Consider the following 15,810-nt stretch of genomic DNA (forward strand, 5'->3'; position numbering starts at 1 on the left):
CTCAACCATCTTGTTGTCAGTGTGACCAGCTTCAAACCAACTTACAGTAAAATCAGCTGGACCAGCTTAAAACAAGACTGAATCCAAGCTGGAATTTCCACCAGGGATTGACACAGCAAATGAGGGTCACTCTTGAACAAGCATTTGGAGTTACTGCTGGGGACAGGTTGGGTAGGCAATTTGTTTTATTTTGACAGATATCCTTTATCCCATATTGTGTTTTCAATACGGCCTTGACATTTTGTTTTTTAACCCCTTTCTTTTTGTTTGTGTTTTGTTGTAATTGGTTCCACAGAGGCTGTTCAAGTTCAATTCTGTTATCTTTCTCTCCTATCTAATGTCACTAAAGCAATGCTTCCTCCTCCCCTAATTATTTCTCTTTATGTTCCATCTTTCAACTCAGAAAGCTTTATTGGCATGACAAAAGTATGCAAATGTATGTCAACTCAATTGATAATGGGAATAGAATAAATAATGTGAGAGGTTTCATTCCTTCATATTATGAAAAATTGAATTGTGAATTGTAATAACAATATTAACTATTTATATATATATACCATGACATAGAAAATAATTGTCTATCAATATTCAATATATTGCATGTTCTATATTCAATTGTACAGTGCCATGAAAAGTATTTCCCCCTTCCTTCCTAATTTCCTCTATTATTGCATACTTGTAACTTTGAATGGTTTCAGATCTTTACGCAAAACATAACTGTGGCAAACGAGCCTGCCACAGTCCACCGAAGTGGCTTTCCAAGGGGCCCTCCAGCACAGAGACACAGGGACACGATGTTCACACCAGTCCACATTTATTCACAAGGGCGGCAAGACGTTACAGCCAAGGAGCAGATGTTAAGCACTGTCATGACGGGGTGGGGATGGCAGATTTAACCTGTGCGCACTGATTGCTTCACTACGCACAGGTGCAGCCACCCCTGTTCCCGGGTCCAATTAGCCTGGCCAATTATCTAATTCTTAACCAATTGTTTAATTAGCCAGGTCTAATTAGCTTGACCCAGGGCAGGTGTGGCTGGTTAAACCAGCCATCCCCACAATAACATAATGGGAACCTGAGTAAACACAAAACATACTTCTTCTTCTTCTGGTTGCAATTAAGCCTGGCTATGTCAAATCAGTTACATCTGCTTATAAATAAAATTTGGTTAATTGGTTGATTGCGTAACTAAGGGGGAAATTACATTTTCACTAAATAAATGAAACAATAATTTAAAATGAGTTTTGTGTTTACTCACATTCCCTTTGTCTAATATTACATTTTGATTAAAGATCTAAAACCATTCAGTGTGAAAAACAATAATAATTCCTCAATAATAGAGGAAATTGGAAAGCTGCCAAATACTTTTTCATGGCACTGTACCTCAAATGACCAATACTGACTATTTCTCAGAGGTGCCCTGAAAATATACTGTCAGCTTTCCTCATCAAGATGAAGGAAGTCACCCTAGTATACAACGTCTACCATTTTTTTGATATTTGAATATTATATGGTTCCAAAATTTTGAATGCTTGAATAACCACCTCCTTCCTCGCAGCACTGTACGTCAAGCAACAATTAATAATGTATCCATTTCAAAGATTCTTTTAGCCAAAGCGACAAACCAAAGTGCATTTTTACATGGTAGGCAAACACCACTAGAACTAGAGATAGGCAGAGTTAGGAAGAAAATAAATGGTACTGTTGCTACAAGCCAGACTGGACAATGAAGGGAGAGAAAACTCTGAGAAGCTTTCATGACAAAATGCTTTTTTAATGGCTTTACATTACATGTAAATGAGTGCATTGCATGTAACGCTGCCAACTGTTAGCACACTCCTCCCATCTGAAAGGAATCCTATGATAACAGAGCGATTCACCATTTAGCCAAAGCCAGTAATGCTGCTCATAGGGTACAAGAAAAGTGGAGCTAACAACCTTGAGCGGCAAATGATAACTGCAGCTCCAGGAGAGGTCTCGGGTTCCCAGGACAGTACCCAGAAATACCCACGCTGCAGAACAGCTGCTATTCTGGGCCTCTGACACTGCCAATGGTTCCAGACAGGGTGATACATAAAACCTTATTCATGCAAAGCTGAGGGAAAAGTGCAGAGTGAGCAGGAAGCCAGAGGACATCAGCGCAGATTATGTTTTTTTTTTTTTGGATAGAGAGTGGCTCGGCATCGCGATGTTTGCAGAGAGATGTGGGCTGATTCTAACCAATAGGTGCCCGACAGGAAGAGCATGCAGCAAAGCTGAAACATTGCAGAAACACTGTGAGAATGGCACATGTCAGACATACATTCTGTAGTAAATGCTTTTCACCTGGACATGTTGTTGGACGTGTTGAAACTAATTTCTTTTATTTTGTAGTTGACCATAAATTTATAGTTTCCTTTTGCATGAAAGCAATATTATTTCAGCAAAATCTTAGGAAAGTCCCATTTGTTACATTTGTTAAGTGTAGTGTCAGGATGCGTGGGGGGTTTGGACCCAAATGCAGAGGCAAAAATGCAAAAAATTCCAAATGAAGGGAACAAAAAGCCTCGCAGGGCAACTTCTAACAAACAAGGGAAACTACAAAACACAGAAACAAAGAAAATCCAGAAAAATACTAACACAAGGAAACCAGAACATGGACAGGAACGCATGGAGCAGGAACTTGAGGAGGGGAGCACAGAACAACCAGACATAACCACAAGAATCCAGCACCTGAGTCAAGGGAGGGGGAAACTTAAATAGAACACACTGACGAGACACAGGAGGGCACCATGAACAATCAGGCCACGGAAGGGGAAGGGAAAACGAGACAGCCAGAAAACAATGATTGGACAATTGGAAACAATCATACAATTAACACAGGGGGAGCAGGACACAAAACAGAAGTGCCGCCATCTGGCGGCCCAACAGGGAAAACGCAGACAGGAACACAGGACCATGACATGTAGACTCTCTGCAATGTGTTTACATATGTATTTAATTTCTGCAAATTTTGAACTGAATAGAGAACACTTTATGTATCTTGATTTATAACAACAAGTTTTGTACATCATGTTTTGCACATCAGGGAAAGTTCAGTTTTCAGGACATATCAAAGGGTCCAATGGTTTGTTGGATTTTCTATGGCCAGTTTCCTTATTTATGGACAAATAAAATGCAGCAAAATGTTCCCAGTTTCTCTGTGAGGCAACTGTTGCTCAAAGCCAGACCATTCTGGAAAAGGTGTCTCCTGTTGCAAACACACATGCGTGACTTTAGATTCAATGGTAGTCCAGTCTGCTCAAGCAATTGTTTAACCTATGATGCAGCACACATCTGAGGGGATGCCATCAACATAAAACATTCACCCCTCCTTCATCTTAATTTGGCACATCAAACCCAGACTCAAAACTACAAATCTCAAAACCTGTGAACATTTTCAACAACCAAACAAGCCATGTTAGGAGGAACCTGCCATGTCACTCCTACTCAAACCCCTGCTCAGTCCTGATCCTCCTCCTGTCAGTGAACCCACATATGTATTCTTATTTTATGGGTGTGTGTACTGAATGATCATATTACAGCACATTCCCATAGTGAAACATAAAAAGTGTGCGTGCACACAAAGCATGATAGATCCTATTTGTACAACAGTGCAAATACATCGTTTTCATTTGGATTTTATAATGGCTGAAAAAAGTTATATTCCACTCAATATCTTTTACTATATTCGCCTCTGTATGTTTTGTCCAAATGTGTGCACACGGGTTTGTCAAAAAATAACTTTTTGTAAAGCAAAGCTGTCAAACTTCAAAGGTGTGTGCAGGGCCATAGTGAGGAGGTCCTGGAATTTCTGTAGCTGTTTTTAATCATTCATAAACGTTTATTTCATTCAAATTTTGATTTCATCCAGTTAAGAGGAGACTTGCACTCATTTGCAAGCGTGAGCCGTACAACAGGTTTTAATCTTGACTACTTTAGAGTCATTTCAATCGCTTTTCCCGTAAATCTGCCCCCGTAACCTAAACCCATACGGAGAGAGAGAGATGTGTTGTTTTGGCTGTCAAAGCCTATGACAATGAAGACCTCTCACTGACATGCTATTATCACAGATTGCCAAAAAAAAAAAAAAAAAAAAACGATGTTCAGCTCATTACATTTCGTATTGAATATTATTATTGAATATTAACGTGATTATTGAAGCCCAAAACGATCTTATTGGTTGGCTCATTATGATTTTCATGAGGAGGTAAGTAATACGATCCTCCCCTTAGATACCAGGAAGACTGAATTTCAGGTCTGGGCACCAAGAGCGAAAGGTCTAACAAATATGTGGCTGCATGGAGTGTGTCAGTGAAAACATTATTTTTTAGAAAAACACGAGCACGGCAACTTCCACGATGGAACCAGGAAAACGTGTGGGAAATTCATTCAACACCAACCCAGTATGAATGCCGACACACAGTCCTAGAGCCGTTTGTTCTCTTCATTTCACTGGACGAGTTATTATTATTATTATTTTTTTGTTTACAGGTGTAGACAAGAAAATAAATAAATAAATAAATAAATAAATAAATAAATAAATAAATAAATAAATAAATAAATAAATAACATTTTAAAAAACACACACAAACGTGAAAGCCTTTGTGAAACTTCCAATAAGTAATCGTATCCACAAAGCCCTTCCACCCCCTTCCACACACACGCGCGCGCGCGCGCGCGCACACACACACACACACACCAATCAGCCTCGGAATAAAAACTAATCCCGTCTTGTCAAACGTCATTGCAGCACAAATGGTCTGAAAGGCTGGGACCTGAGTTTGGGTTGTATCGCTTTTTAGAACAATAATGGGTGTGTCTCAGGTGTGTCTCTCTTACGCAGAACAAAATACCTACTGAAATACATACCAAAGTAAAAGAAAACAGGGGGATACCAACCATGACACAATACATTATTTAACCCATCATAAATCGTTTCTCTGTTTGGAAGGCATGATGGTTAATATCACATATAAGCTATTAAGCAACAGTACACGATCCTATTAAGTCCTATTAAATACCCGTCACATGTATTTCTGTTAGTTGTCTCTGTGTCATGTCATTGCTTAAACAGACCTGCAATGGTTATTTGGGTGGCTTAGTTGATGTATGCCCCGAATGTTGAGGGTTCAAGTTATCATCCAGCCACTCTACAAGCTAACCATTTATCAAAGATAAATCCCAAGATCGTTTCAGTAAAAAAAAAAAAAAAAATACATTCCTGATTTAAGTACAACAAACAATGCCATTCATCTGGAAAATCAGGGTGTCCAGAAGGCAAAATAAGTAAGTAAAACAAAATGAAAGAAAGTGAATTACTTCCTATAATAACAATTCATTTTCATAAAGTTGCTGCAATGTTGTAATAACCATTCATCGACATTACGCCTCCCTGGAGTGATAGGAGGTGAAGACATCTGGAGAAACCGCAGTACAATACGGTTGGCGCGCTGAGCGTCGTATCTTTGAGTGCGATCATTCACAATAGCGCGTCATCCTGTTAAACCTTTAGATAAGGAGGTGAACAGTTTCAGGATAATTATCTTTTAAATGACGTTTTTTGTTTCTCGTTCTTGCTCGAGGCTACCAGTGATAAAGACAGTAGCAGTAGCCTATATCTGAGCTTCATTTGCAAAATGTTCCCTACTATTGATGTATCATTTTATTATCACAGTAATGGCAGAGTAAATTAACGCACGGGCAGTTGGCAACTATCAGCACATATCTTGAGTGCAGAATATATCGTAAGAAAGTTCCTGGTTTAGCAAAACCGTGCCAGAATATCCGCTGCTGGTGTTCAAGGAAGCTAGACGACCGGTGCTTTCGCTGACAGCTACTGTCCTTGACAAATACGTGATAAAACACCCTGCGACGTCACACGTTCACCTGTGAAGTCACCCGCCACATCACCTCGCGTTCAGCAAACTGACGGTACAGGAAGGAAGAGGAAACTGGTCAAAGAAAAGAAAGAAATAAGTTGCGAATTCGCCATCATGTCATGCGGTACTAATAGGCAGTAGTAAAGAGACTTTAGATTAAAATATTTACATGTTTCTAAAGTTACGCGTTTGAAACTGTTTGAAAGCTACTGGAAATGTTACAGTCTGTCCCCAGCGGCTCATGCGTACGGCTGGTTCAGAACAATAGATCGACATGTTATTTTTTATTTCTTGTCCTGGGTTACACTCTCTATCTGATCTTCGGCGCAGTGATCTTCTCCTCGGTGGAGCTGCCCTACGAAGACCTTCTACGACAGGAGCTCCAGGCCATCAAGGACAAGTTCCTCCAGGAGAACGAATGCATATCGGAGGAGCGCCTGTATGCCTTTTTGGAGAAAGCGCTAGAGGCCAGTAACTATGGGGTGTCTGTTCTGAACAATGCCTCAGTCAATTGGAATTGGGACTTCGCCTCGGCGCTTTTCTTCGCCAGTACCGTGCTTTCCACTACAGGTAATAATGGGAATTATAAGGGACCACCACATTACCCGATTGAAGAAGCGACCGTACAGTATAGGTGTAGTCAAATGCTAGCAAAGCAGGGGCTGGCTGAATGCAGTACGGGGTTATCGGCACAGCAAAGTAAATGTTTGCTTTGTTTTTTTAACCAAGTGAAGTGTATCGTCTATTCAAAAATGTTTGCCATTCAGATAGCCTGTCCTCTTCGTGGGTGAAACAACATTACAGTTTAAGCGGTACGGAGATTACCTATAGAGTAGCCTATCTTCCTTCTTTTTTTTTCTTAGCACACTTGTCCCAATGATTACATAGGCTACATTACGTGTTTGAGTACTTTTTACTTCAACGGCACTTCCCTTCCTGTAAGTGTTCTGTTACACCGCTCATTAAAGTTAATAAACGGCCAGCTATTGTGACGGCAACGGTATAATGAACAAGCAAACACATTGACCATTTGCAGTAAAAGTGTAGCCGTTTTTAAAGGCCTATTGATACTAAATGTAGTTGTATCATACATCAAATTCCCATGTAAAGCGAATGTAGGTTAGGCTATTTTTCCCCGTTGTTATGCGTTTTTAACGCAAAAGTAAGTGTATGTTATATGGCCTAGCCATTATTTAGAGGTTAGTTCTTTTTTGTTCTTAATAGAGAATTTAACTAACTAGAGTATCGAGCAGCCTGTAGCAGGTGTAACATGATACCTGAGTGAGAAAGCTTGGATACCTGCGCATGCCAGCGTTGGGAGCTGGTTTGACTGCAGTGAAGAAACATGATCACACGCGACACGCAGACACATGCACCCTCACAACCACACGCATTCACTCAGACATTCTGACACACAGTTCCAGGTTTATGTGTGCTCACAATCACAGATGTACACTTATACAAAAATCACTTACTCAAACACACAATTGACAACTGCACATACGTACAAACACAGTAACTGCAACGTTTCTGACCAATATTGCTGGACCTGTTTACAAGTGACAGATCAGACCGTCTGTAGGTGTGGCCCTCATGACTCATTCTTGGCCGCATTTTTCCTGCGTTTTCTTTTGTTTATAACTATACTTATCCCGGATCAGCTGCAGTTTGTCTAGGGTGTAGGGTGGAGTTGTCAGATCTAGGATCAGTGCTTAGGGGCATCGCCTTCATACAGAAGACAGTAACGGGAAAGAGGAAGTGAGTGTGAGCTGCAGCACAGGTATTTTTCCATGCAGGTATCACATGCAGTCGGTCTATGAACATTCATGTTCAAAGGGATCCCAAGGCTGTGGCCTTCACACTGTGGGAGGTGAGAAGCCTGAGTGTGTCTGTGCAAGGTTAGCATATGCTCCAAGGATGGAATATAAAAACCTGCAACTTTCACTGATACAGGGAGTCTCTATCTCTCTCTTACTTACCCTGTCTCTCTGTCCCTCTCTCCCCCCTCTCCCTCCCTCTCTGTCTCTGTCTCTCTCTCTGTCTGTCTTTAGCACACATACGCACACACACATACACACACACACATTCTCTCACTGTCACTCTTTCACATGAAAACACACACACACACACATACACACACACAATTGCACTCTATCTACTTCTCTTCATGGTTTACCCCTAGGGTATATGAGCAATGGTTTGATTACATTACAATACTGGCATTTGACAGCCATTCTTATTCAGAGCGAATTACAATGAGAAGACAAGTGCATAAATCGGGGTTGAGAGCAACAGTAACTTTAGAGGTCGGAGGTAAATACTCAGATCACAAATGTGAAAACCTAGGCTCGATTGTAAACTACATAAGCCTGTTAGAAAAAAAAACGAGGATTACACAATATTGAGATGTACAACTTGCAAAACAAAGAGATTACAGTTACATTGCTTGTATTTTTTTCATTGCAAACTATAAGTGTAATTATTCACAGTCATAGTAGTCAAATCATTGGCAGAAGTACTACAGAGAGTTGGGGGGGGGGGGGGGGGTGTTTGTGCCAAGTTAAGATTTCAAGCGGTGAGTTTTCAGTCTGTGGTAGAAGGTGAGAAGTGTCTCTGCTGTTCTGACTGATATGGGGAGGTCATTCCACCACCAGGGGCCCAGGAGATAGAGCAGTCATGACCTGGACGTGCAGGCATGCAGAGGGGGAGGAGCCAAGTGTGCTGAGGTTGCAGGACGAAGGGGTCTAGTTAGTCTGTAAGGTTTGCTGATCGCCTTGAGGTAAACTGGAGCACTACCCTTTAGCTATCCGGTAGGCTAGCACTCAGGTTCTGAATTTGATGCGAGCGGCAACAGGTAGCCAGTGAAGGAAAGTGAGAAGAGGGGTGACGTGAGAATGCTTTCGGAGGGTGAAGATCAGGTGAGCTTCAGCATTCTGGATGAGCTGGAGGGGCCTGATGGCGAGAGGAAGAGAGTAGGGGTTGGCCAGTCGGGAGAGAACCATGCTTGGACCAAAAGCTGAGTTGAGTTGGTGGGGAAGAAGGGGCGGAACCTCCTGATGTTATGAAGGAAGAATCTGCACACCCGGCACACTGCTGTGATGTTCTCAGCATCAGTCAGTCTGCTGTCCAATACATTGCAGGCTTTTAGAAGACACTTTTATCCAGAGCGACTTATACAACTTTTAAATAACATTTACATTGCATTGCATTTATACAGCTGGATATATACTGAACTAATGCAGGTTAAGTACCTTGCTCAAGGGTACAACTGCAGTGTCCTACCTGGGAATCAAACCTGTGACCTTTAGGTTACAAGACATGCTCCTTACCCATTATACTACACTTCCACCCACCACACCAAGGTTCTTGGCAGTATAGGCAGAGGATAGTATGGTATCACCTAAGGTGATGGAAAAGTCAGATGAAGGAGAGGGTCTGGAAAGGAGGTAGAGAATCTCAGTCTTTGCTGGGTTGAGCTTTAGGTGGTGCTTTTCTATCCTGCTCGAAATGTCATTCATGCAAGCTGAGATCCGCCTGGTGACATTGCAGCTCAGCTTGGGGGAAGGAAAGAAATACTTGAGTGTCATCAGCATAGCAATGATATGATAGTCTATGGGCAGAGATGACAGGGCCAAGAGATCTGGTGTAGAGAGAGAGGAAGAGACTACGAGTCTTGATGGTGGTTATATAACAGTTATGGGGGAGTGTGCTGAGTGGGTGAGGGATTTCAGTAATCACCACGGGTACAGTAATAGCTTAACCTGCTTCTCGGCACACCACCCTCTCTGGCCATTTCTCTGAAGCGTGCCTGCCAGAGCAGCTCCTAAAATACAACCTCTTAACCCTCTGTAATTGCCTGCCAGCACTGAAACAGACTTCTGCTTTCAACAAGCCTATGTGTGCCTGTTACAGTAGGGCCAATGAAACTCATTACTTGGGTTTACTCTCCAGTATGTACTAGCTCTTGCCATTGAACATTTTAGCAGTCTAAGATCAAAGTTGGTTTAAATGTTTATTAAGGTAAGAGTTCTTGTATTTTTTTTTGTTTGTTTTTTTAAGAATAAAGTGTCATAGTGCTAACGAATTTGGAGGTTGTGATTTAAAATAACTCTGTACACAATTGTAACCATTAAATGTACTCAGAAAGAATACAGGATGAATTGGATCCTGCTTGCAACCTGGGGGACAAATCCAATTGAACATACCAGCATCATGCCAAACCATGTCCTGGAATGACATTGCTTAGAGAGTTCTGCTTTCTCCCAAGACACTGTATCAGAGATTTTAATACTCACATCCAAAATCAGAACCAGCAAGAGGACAAGAGGGCCGTGATGGATGCGAATATCCAGAACTTTGTCAAACATGGTTTTTGACCTCCCAAAGCCGTCTTCTACAAATCATAGTAAGCTGGTCCATACATTAATAACTCTCTTTGTTAATGTACACAAAAGAGTCATTTACACAGAGAGTTAAGCAAAGTTATTGACAGGACAGAGAAGGTGATTCATTAGGGAATTCTTTCTATCACATGCTGATTGGCTGATGGTCGCAGCAGCATAGCCATTTGTCTGTATGTTATCCATTAGCAGCTCAGACTCAGACACTATATTGATAGCCATTTCAGTAGACGTGCAGCATCATTCTGTGGCCCTGTATCTCCAGATGTACTTTTATGGAGGGAAGCTGTGGAAAGTCATTTTTTGATTTTGTTGCCGTAATGGCATGGAAGAGCAGACATTCTCAAAGGCCATGTCGCACTTGCAGTTTTGGAGTATGTGATTTTAATGCCTCACCTGGAAATTACCTAGCTGTTATGTTACATTTATGTTTTTTAGATTTATTTTTTAATGACATTGCAACAGATTTCCCCACTGGGGATACTACATTTTAATGTGCTGCCAGTTCACTCTGAAAAATTTGGTCGTTTTTGGGGATTTTTTTTATATGTAACCTACAGATCCCTTGGCAGAAACCTGTAACAGTGGTCATGGACATGAACTCTATCGACAGGTTATGGATTTAGTTCCCACTGATTGAGTTCTGTGGGCTGAGTTGCTCCTGAAGAAACCCTGCTAAGTGTATAGACTACGGACCCACCGAGTCCTCAGTAAGTCACTTGCCTTCTCTCCCTCCGTGTGCTTACAGGGTATGGCCACACGGTGCCACTGTCAGACGGAGGCAAGTCCTTCTGCATCATCTACTCTGTGATCGGGATCCCCTTCACCCTGCTGTTCCTCACGGCAGTGGTGCAGAGGATCATGGTCTTCAGCACCCGGCGGCCGGTGCAGTACATCCACATGCGCTGGGGCCTGTCCAAGTCGCTGGTGGGCGTGGTGCATGCCACCATCCTGGCCTTGGTCACGGCCTCCTTCTTCTTCCTCATCCCCGCCGTGATCTTCACCCTCCTGGAGGATGAGTGGAACTTCCTGGAGTCCTTCTACTTCTGCTTCATCTCCCTCAGCACAATCGGGCTGGGAGACTACGTCCCGGGGGAGGGCTCCAATCAGAAATTCCGGGACTTGTACAAAGTGGGCATCACCGGTGAGCTTATTTTTTTTGTTTGGTTTGTGGAGGGGTAGGTGGTGGTTACTGCTGGAGAGCAGTGTGTCTTTACACCATCCGAGAAGTACCATATAGTAAGTTGAGTTCAAGTATTCTTTTAAGTCAGATATTCCACATGGAGGTATTCTTGCTAAACTATTATTCTTGTTCGACTCCTTGTCGAAATGGTGGTAACAAAGGGAAATGAAAAGAGAGCAATCATCTGGACCTTTTGTGATATGTGATGTTTAATTATCTGGGCCAAGAACCTGGCCTAAAACATTGGATGATTGTTCAACGGCATTGATTGCCTTGCCTGAATGTGTGGATGAAGTGAATGCAGATCCTGCTGCAGTGAGGGAGGAGGTGGTTATTCAAATATTCACATTTTGGGAACCGTAAAATATTCGAATATCAAATGAATGGTAGGCGTCCCTGTATGCGAGGGAGGGTGAGTTCTCTCCCCTTGATGAGCAAAGCTGCTCATTTTCAGGGCACCTCTGAGAAATAGTCAGTATTGGGGATTTGAGATACAGTTACATGAAAAAGTATTTGCCTGCTTCCGGATTTCCTATATTTATTGCATATTTGTCACACTGAATGATTTTAGACCTTTAGTCAAAATGTAAGATTTCAAATATACACATTGTGTGTGTATCTTATCTGTCAGGGTGGGACAGCAAGGTATGTTGTCCTAGGCCTCAGTGGCCCAGGAATAGTATAATAATGTAACTTTGTCCCGGGCCTTGGAATTTCACCAGGCAGCCCTGAGTGTGTGTATGTGAGAGTGTGTTATCGTATTCCTCTCTGTGTGCAGTGTACCTGCTCCTGGGCCTGGTGGCCATGCTGGTGGTGCTGGAGACGTTCTGCGAGCTGCAGCAGCTGAAGGATCTGAGGAAGATGTTCTACCTGAGGAAGGAGCGGCCGGAGGACCGCTTGAACATCCTGGAGCACGACCACCTGTCCTTCTCCTCCGTGACCGAGCAGGTCACACCCCTCCCAGAGGAGAGGACTGAGCCCTACATTAAGGGTCAGGTCCTGGGGCCCCCTGAGGGGGAGGAGCCCGTTGTCCGATAAGTGGGCGGAGTCTGTGGAATGTGTGTGTGTGTGTGTGTGTGTGGGGGGGGGGGGGGGCGTTGCGTCGTGTTACAGGGTTGGGTACCATTATCATAAAAGGGAACAGTCCCATTATCAGATAAGAGGTGGACTGCAGGGTACCTAGCAGTCAGCCCTTGCTGTGAGGGAGGAAGGGGGTCACTAAGACCTTGAATGAATTCCCAAAAATGTGCAGAGCTGTCACTTTACCATTGACCTGCTGTCCTGGACCGGATACATTGTTTAATTGTGGGGAGGAAAGTCTTTTTTTATTTAATCAAATGAGCAAGGTGTTGTATAGTGTGCTGTAGCTCCACCAATCATGGGTTGAGGAAGTGGCATATCCCAGAACAATGTTTCACCTACGTGAAAGGTTTCGCTAGCTTTACCATAGAAACACAAAATAGCTTCAATTTTAAATCTTCTATTGTATATTATGTCTTAGTTACTAAAGTTATTCTGGAAATTAAGGCAACTTTGTAAATCTAATGCATATAGTATTAAAGTGTGTAGCTGTACATATGGATAGTGTGTATAAACATAAAGTGATTAAGAGACCTTAACAGCTGTCCTGCTGAGATTTGGTCAGTGTTTTGGTCATAGCTTTTAAACCAGGAGGTAAGGGTTTCAGACAAATAAAATAAAAATAAATGAATTAGATGGATGATCGATCCTGATGTTTAGAGACTCAGGTCCGTGCATGTTCCTTGTGCAGAAAACCTGTGATCCTCACGTCTGAAATTCTAAAAACATATGCATATCTTGAGGGTAGATTTTACTGGATGGCTTTTGACTCAGGAAATGGGAAATGTCCAATCAGAATCCTGTGTTCTTATCTATCTGATGATTTTTAGCAGCTGTATGTTGGCTATTTATTTCAGTTCATTTGTAATTTTCAAGTTATTATTTTACAGCAGGTTCTGATATATCATCTCACTGTTGACAGTTTTTTACGCGACTTGCATCCCAGGAAAATATCACCAAGAAAAATTAAACCCATTGAATTTTTTGGGTATTTCAATCTTCAACAGTCTGTTCAACTGTACTGTATGTGTCATACCCCTTGATTTGTGTGGTTTTATTTTTCATGTTTTATACAAAAGGTGAGGAGATGGGGTTTCATATGGGGATGGATAGGTGGTGCGTCAGTAGTCGTAGATAAGAGAACATTCAATAAAAATCAGATGTTAGAAGGACAAGAAGGGCAATCGCTTTTTTAATTAATGAAAATTGCAGGACAGGAACTGAACCCCTAGGACACAAGTTGTGTTCATTAAATTGTAACATGTTAATGTTGCCTGTAAATAGTAATAAGTGTTCAAAGTGGCCCACTTAGAATGACCGGTGAGACCTGCATTTGAAAAACAGACATGTTCAGGACGCTTGTTTTTGCATGTGTTCCATCAGCATGTGAGTTAATTTGAGCGACGGCCTGTCTGTCTTGACTAACAGCTACCATTCCTTTATTTATTATTTTAGATATTAAAACTGAATACAAACAAACAACTACGTCAACTCTTACTCACACCACTACTCTCCCAACTTGTGTATTGTTACACAATGTTGTTATTTCATAAAGAAAGTTCAACAGGTTTGTTTCTTGAAGCAATGAATGGAGTCAACGTTGTATTTTGACTTAGGACATCCACGTAAGTGTGGATGGAAAGTTCTGGAGGAATGTGAATGTTTAAGTCTCTTATTTTAGTGTTTTTGAATTAAGAGGAAGAGTGTTTTTACAACCAAGGTCTGGCCTATAAGGGCACACATCTTTTACATGTATTATGGCCCTGTGTAAACTAATTCATGCATTTTAGTAGAAATCTAATATTATGTCTTAAAAATAAATTCATGTTTTATTATAGATGGTTGAGATTTTGACTCATTGGGTGTTTGTTTTTCGTGTGTGTTTGGGTGTCTCTGTGGGTGTGTGTTTGTGTGCACAAGCTCAGAATGGTGATAGGAGAAATGGACTGCAAATACACGGAAAGAAAGAGGCGTTGGGAGTGGCAGATGAGTAAGCATTGTGCATTGTGGTTTCAATATAAATAGTAGTGAGACAGAGGGGAAAATTAAGGAGTGGGCAGTGCAATTGTAGGTGGGGAGGAGGAAAGAGCTCTTTCATCATCCAGTCTTTGTATTTGCTCACCATAACCCAGAGCATGTCCCAGAATCACCTCCATATCTGAAGTCAATAGAAAATAACTACAAAGGGAGGAACATTCCGGTCAACAAAAGTGATCAAAAACCGTATGTGGACTGCATCTGGTTGATTCTCTCATGGTCATATCTAAAAAAAACTAACAAAGACAGTGAGACAGTGATTAGAGTTCAGGATGGTGGACTGTGACTGGGCTGTGCTTTTGGTTATGCAAACACTGAAGGGGAGGAAACTGAACATTTCCTCCATTTGAAAGATAAGTGGGGTGGCCAGCCAATCAGAAAAGTAAAACATTCCAAGAAAAGTCCCTTCCACTGAAGGGAAGTTCTCAGGAAGAAGGAGCTGTGATATGTTTAAGTAGGCGGTATACTTAGTAAGAAGTAGAACTTTTTGAGCAAAAAGATGCAATGACAACTGAAGAACAAAAACATGCGGTGTTGTGTGTTCTCATGGTGCAGTGTGCGACGGCCTCCAGGGAGAACTTTTAGAAAATGTCTTTCTTGTTCACCGACCTCTCCCTCTCAGCTATTGGTCAAAATTGGTCAAAACGTCACGGTAACCAACCGTGGTTCAGAGGGCAGACTTTATTTTCCGGTTCATTCATTGCCTGTACTGTACTGTGGTAGAGGGCGAACGTACCACCTCTTTCAACTTTTTTTCTCCTTTTGCATAGCTAGATAAACTAAATCCACTTTAAACTCCCCTCTCTGTCTCTGTTTTGTGCTTCTATCACCGCCGCCATTGTTGTTTTGTGTTGTGATCTCGCATAGCCCTTCTCTTTATACACCCATGGCGTGGCCGCGAGACGGAGGTCTGGGCGAGATTCCAGCCCCGGTTAATAACTGCCTCGTAATTATTCCACGCCCACCAGCGGCGTGGAGTGACAGTAAACGGTGCGGTGTTCTCACTGAGTATAACGTCAACGGTGTTCTCACTGAGTATAACGTCAACGGTGTTCGTGGACATGTTTGCCACTGTTTCTCAATCCTGAAGTTCTTTCTTCTTATTGAATATACCGCCAGATTTAAGTTTCAGGGGCACTTTACCGCAGACTACCAAGAGAAAGGGTAATGGTGTGAATGGTAATTCTTGCCATATTTTGTTAGGTGCATC

The 15,810-nt window shown here is 42.0% G+C and overlaps 1 protein-coding gene across 1 annotated transcript; it reads left to right on the forward strand.

Annotated features, from left to right (window-relative positions):
* The first annotated feature begins 5,824 nt into the window (after positions 1 to 5,824).
* Positions 5,825 to 14,398, forward strand: LOC118219531 (potassium channel subfamily K member 1-like). The gene is made up of 3 exons (XM_035402747.1): positions 5,825 to 6,470; positions 11,049 to 11,444; positions 12,262 to 14,398. Exons 1-3 carry the CDS (start codon positions 6,116 to 6,118, stop codon positions 12,519 to 12,521), a joined length of 1,011 nt encoding a protein of 336 aa, XP_035258638.1. The 5' UTR covers positions 5,825 to 6,115; the 3' UTR covers positions 12,522 to 14,398.
* Positions 14,399 to 15,810: the final 1,412 nt, after the last annotated feature.

This window comes from Anguilla anguilla, chromosome 2 (genome assembly GCF_013347855.1).
Source record: "Anguilla anguilla isolate fAngAng1 chromosome 2, fAngAng1.pri, whole genome shotgun sequence".
NCBI lineage: Eukaryota > Metazoa > Chordata > Actinopteri > Anguilliformes > Anguillidae > Anguilla > Anguilla anguilla.

Excerpts from the sequence above, each read along its gene's own strand:
- LOC118219531 (XM_035402747.1), top strand. The coding sequence starts at position 6,116 with ATGTTACAGTCTGTCCCCAGCGGCTCATGCGTACGGCTGGTTCAGAAC. Across the intron at positions 6,471-11,048 it reads TACCGTGCTTTCCACTACAG|GGTATGGCCACACGGTGCCA; the intron begins GTAATAATGGGA and ends GTGTGCTTACAG. Across the intron at positions 11,445-12,261 it reads GTACAAAGTGGGCATCACCG|TGTACCTGCTCCTGGGCCTG; the intron begins GTGAGCTTATTT and ends CTCTGTGTGCAG.